The following is a 3066-nucleotide window of genomic DNA, read 5'->3' on the forward strand; positions in this document are numbered from 1 at the left end:
ATCCAATCTAAAATCCAGTTTTTTTTATAAAATCCAGTTTTAAAACCAGATTTTTTAACCAAAAATTCAGTTTTAAAACCAATTTTTGAAAATCTAGTTTTAAAACCAGTTTCTTTAAACAAAAATCCAATTTTAAAACTAGTTTTTAAAAATTAAATTTTCAAACCAGATATTTTAACAAAAAATCCACTTTTAAAACCCGTTTTTAGAAATTTAATTTTCAAACCATAATTTTTTTAAAAGTAAAATTAATACTAAAGTCATTTTAAAGTGTATAGGTTCATTACAACTAGAATTTGGTTCTTTATAAATCTATTGACAATAGCTAATTTATATAACATTTAATCATTCTCAAGACATCAAAAGAATACCACTAAAAAATCTCTCTAAAACAACAACCAAAAAGTATCAAAAGATGCCAAGTTGCCAACAAAATCATCAAACAACCACAACCTTTGAGGAAAATATATCTGCAAATAACAAATATACCTTTGTCATTTTAAAACAAATCTTTGAATGAAAGTATTAAACCAAATGAGAATATTAAGCATACCTTGTCATCATCAAGATTATCAATTGATGCCGCCATAGAACAAGCACCATCATTAGAGGAAAATATATCTGCCAAGGGAATCAAATTAATTATCAAGTCTATATTCAACAACTTTTAATTGGTAACTAATACCTAAATTCTAAAATAGAAAGATAACAAAAACAAAAATAAAATAAAATGAGAAGAAATATGAAACAATTTTTATACCTTGATCAACTTGTTGAAGAACTTCACCATCATCATCTAAAGCAGAGAAAAGATCTTCCTTAAGCCAATCTCCTGTGCAGACTAAGGCTTCTACCATTCTAGGTGTTAAGGAACTGCGGTATGGATCGAGGACTCTTCCTCCAGTACTAAATGCAGACTCTGAAGCTACCGTAGAAACAGGTATAGCCAATACCTCACGAGCCATATTTCCAAGAATTGGAAATCGGGTTGGGTTGACCTTCCACCAGTTTAGTATATCGAACTTATGGGAGTATGGCTCACATTCTTCTTGTAAATATCTATCAAGTTCAGATCTTGTATTTGTTCTGCGACCGGTTGCTTGCAGAAAAAAGCCCATGCCATGAAGATCGGTATTAATGTTGTTGGCTTGAACATCTTGCGTATCAGCTTCACTTGCTTCCTCAGAACTTTGGTATTGCTGATAAAGTAACTTTATGCACTTGGACAACTTTGACTTCAATTCGCCTCTTTTTTCTTCTCCAAAGAAGTAATCTAAGAAATAATTGACATACTCAATCTTTTGCATTGGATTAAGTACGATAGCAATCAATAACAACATATTCACCGAATCAGGATTGCCCCAATACTTTTTATACTTAACCCTCATCCTTTCTGCCATTGACATAGTACTAAAATCAACAGAATCACAAGAATGATGAATAAATCGTCCAATTGCAAATACTTCCTTCATATACATATCACTGGTAACATATAAGGTACCAGAAACACGTATAGTGGCATCACTGAACACTCGCAAAAATGGTACAATGGACTCAGCATACTCCCAGTCTGAATCAGAAGGAACACCTCTCCCTTTTCCTCCATTCATCTCTCCTATATTGGTATTATCTTTCAAAGCAAGCAACTCAAATGCTTTGCGATGCTTCAAAGCTACCTCTAACATTTGATAGGTAGAGTTCCACCTAGTCTCAACATCCATGCAAGGCAAGCCTTTATATTGGATTTTTTCTAGTTCAACACACTTTTGAAACCTACTAGCTCTAGATGGAGAAGATCTAACATACTTTACTGTACTACGAATCCTCAAGACCGATTCATCAATCTCTTTCAACCCCTCTTTTACAATTAAGTTTATAATATGTGCACAACACCTCATATGAATAAATTCACCATTCAAAATAATGCTATTCCAAGAATTCAATCGCTGCTTCAGATATTTAATTGCAACATCATTAGACGAGGCATTATCAACTGTCACACTAAAGACCTGATTCAAATTCCAATTATTTAAACAAGATTCAATTGTTGCTCCTATAACCTCTCCTGAATGACTTGTTACTTGACAAAAATTAAGTATTTTTTTATGTAATTTCCAATCCAAATCAACAAAGTGTGCTGTCAAACTCATATAAGTAAAATTTTGAATTGAAGTCCAAGTGTCAGTGGTTAGACATACTCTACCACAATTTGCCAAAAGAAAATCTTGCAACTTCATCTTCTCTTCAGCATAAAGAGCTCCAATGTCACGTGCTAATGTAGTCTGTGAAGGAACTTTGAATCTTGCTTGTAGGGCATGCACAAATTTTTGGAATTTCGGGCTTTCAACGAAGCGAAATGGTAGCTCTTCCCCAATAAACATTTCCACAAGTGCCCTTCGAGCCTCCTCTTGGTCAAATTTGGAAGCACTGGGTGAATTTAAAATACCACGCTCATCTATAGTCGGTGTGGTCGTTGTTTTTCTTCTTTTGTTTGAATCATTATTAGGATTTTGCTTGCATCTTCTCAAATGACCACCCATTGAGCTGGTTCCATTCCGATATTGTATTAAGCTACCACAATATTTGCATTTAGCCTTCTTCTCAGTAGCATTCTCCATATCAAAATGATCCCAGACAGCTGATCGATTCTTACGAACACCTGACGGTGGAGAAGATGGTTGAGTGTTAGCAGACATCCCTGCTGCTTCAATATTACTGTTTTTAATCATCTTGCTCTGTATATAAAGCAAGGTGTACATAACTCAAAATTTGGTGCCAAACATGTTAAAATTAACACAAACTAATCCAAAGAAACAGCAGCCAATAAAACTTCAGCATGATTCATAAACTAATGCATGTTCATATATCTCGTAAGCCAATTAAACATAGGTTCAGAACTTCCCTAAACAACAATAACATGAAATAAAACTAAGATTCATATAAAAACCAATAAATAATAAAACCAACCATCCGTTTTTACTATTTTAGGAAGTTCATCCAAATGTGAATCAAGAATTATACATTCTACCAAGTGTTGAAAGCTTTTAAGATTGTTCTTAAGCTTTT

General features: G+C 33.4%; 1 protein-coding gene across 1 annotated transcript; it reads right to left on the bottom strand.

The window, feature by feature from the left end:
• Positions 1 to 386: 386 nt before the first annotated feature.
• Positions 387 to 2729, bottom strand: LOC110266036 (zinc finger BED domain-containing protein RICESLEEPER 2-like). The gene is made up of 3 exons (XM_021109751.2): positions 761 to 2729; positions 554 to 621; positions 387 to 470 (listed from the first exon to the last, which is right to left on the bottom strand). The coding sequence occupies exons 1-3, from the start codon at positions 2727 to 2729 to the stop codon at positions 387 to 389; spliced, it is 2121 nt and encodes a 706-aa protein (XP_020965410.2).
• Positions 2730 to 3066: the final 337 nt, after the last annotated feature.

The sequence above is a fragment of the Arachis ipaensis genome, chromosome B8 (genome assembly GCF_059453495.1).
Source record: "Arachis ipaensis isolate K30076 ecotype BB chromosome B8, ASM5945349v1, whole genome shotgun sequence".
Taxonomy (NCBI): Eukaryota; Viridiplantae; Streptophyta; class Magnoliopsida; order Fabales; family Fabaceae; genus Arachis; species Arachis ipaensis.

Bases quoted from the DNA above. Each gene is read 5' to 3' on its own strand.
- LOC110266036 (XM_021109751.2), bottom strand. From the start codon at position 2,729: ATGATTAAAAACAGTAATATTGAAGCAGCAGGGATGTCTGCTAACACT. The intron at 622-760 runs GTATAAAAATTG...TTCCCTTGGCAG, and splicing joins TCTTCAACAAGTTGATCAAG to ATATATTTTCCTCTAATGAT. The intron at 471-553 runs GTATGCTTAATA...TGTTATTTGCAG, and splicing joins ATAATCTTGATGATGACAAG to ATATATTTTCCTCAAAGGTT.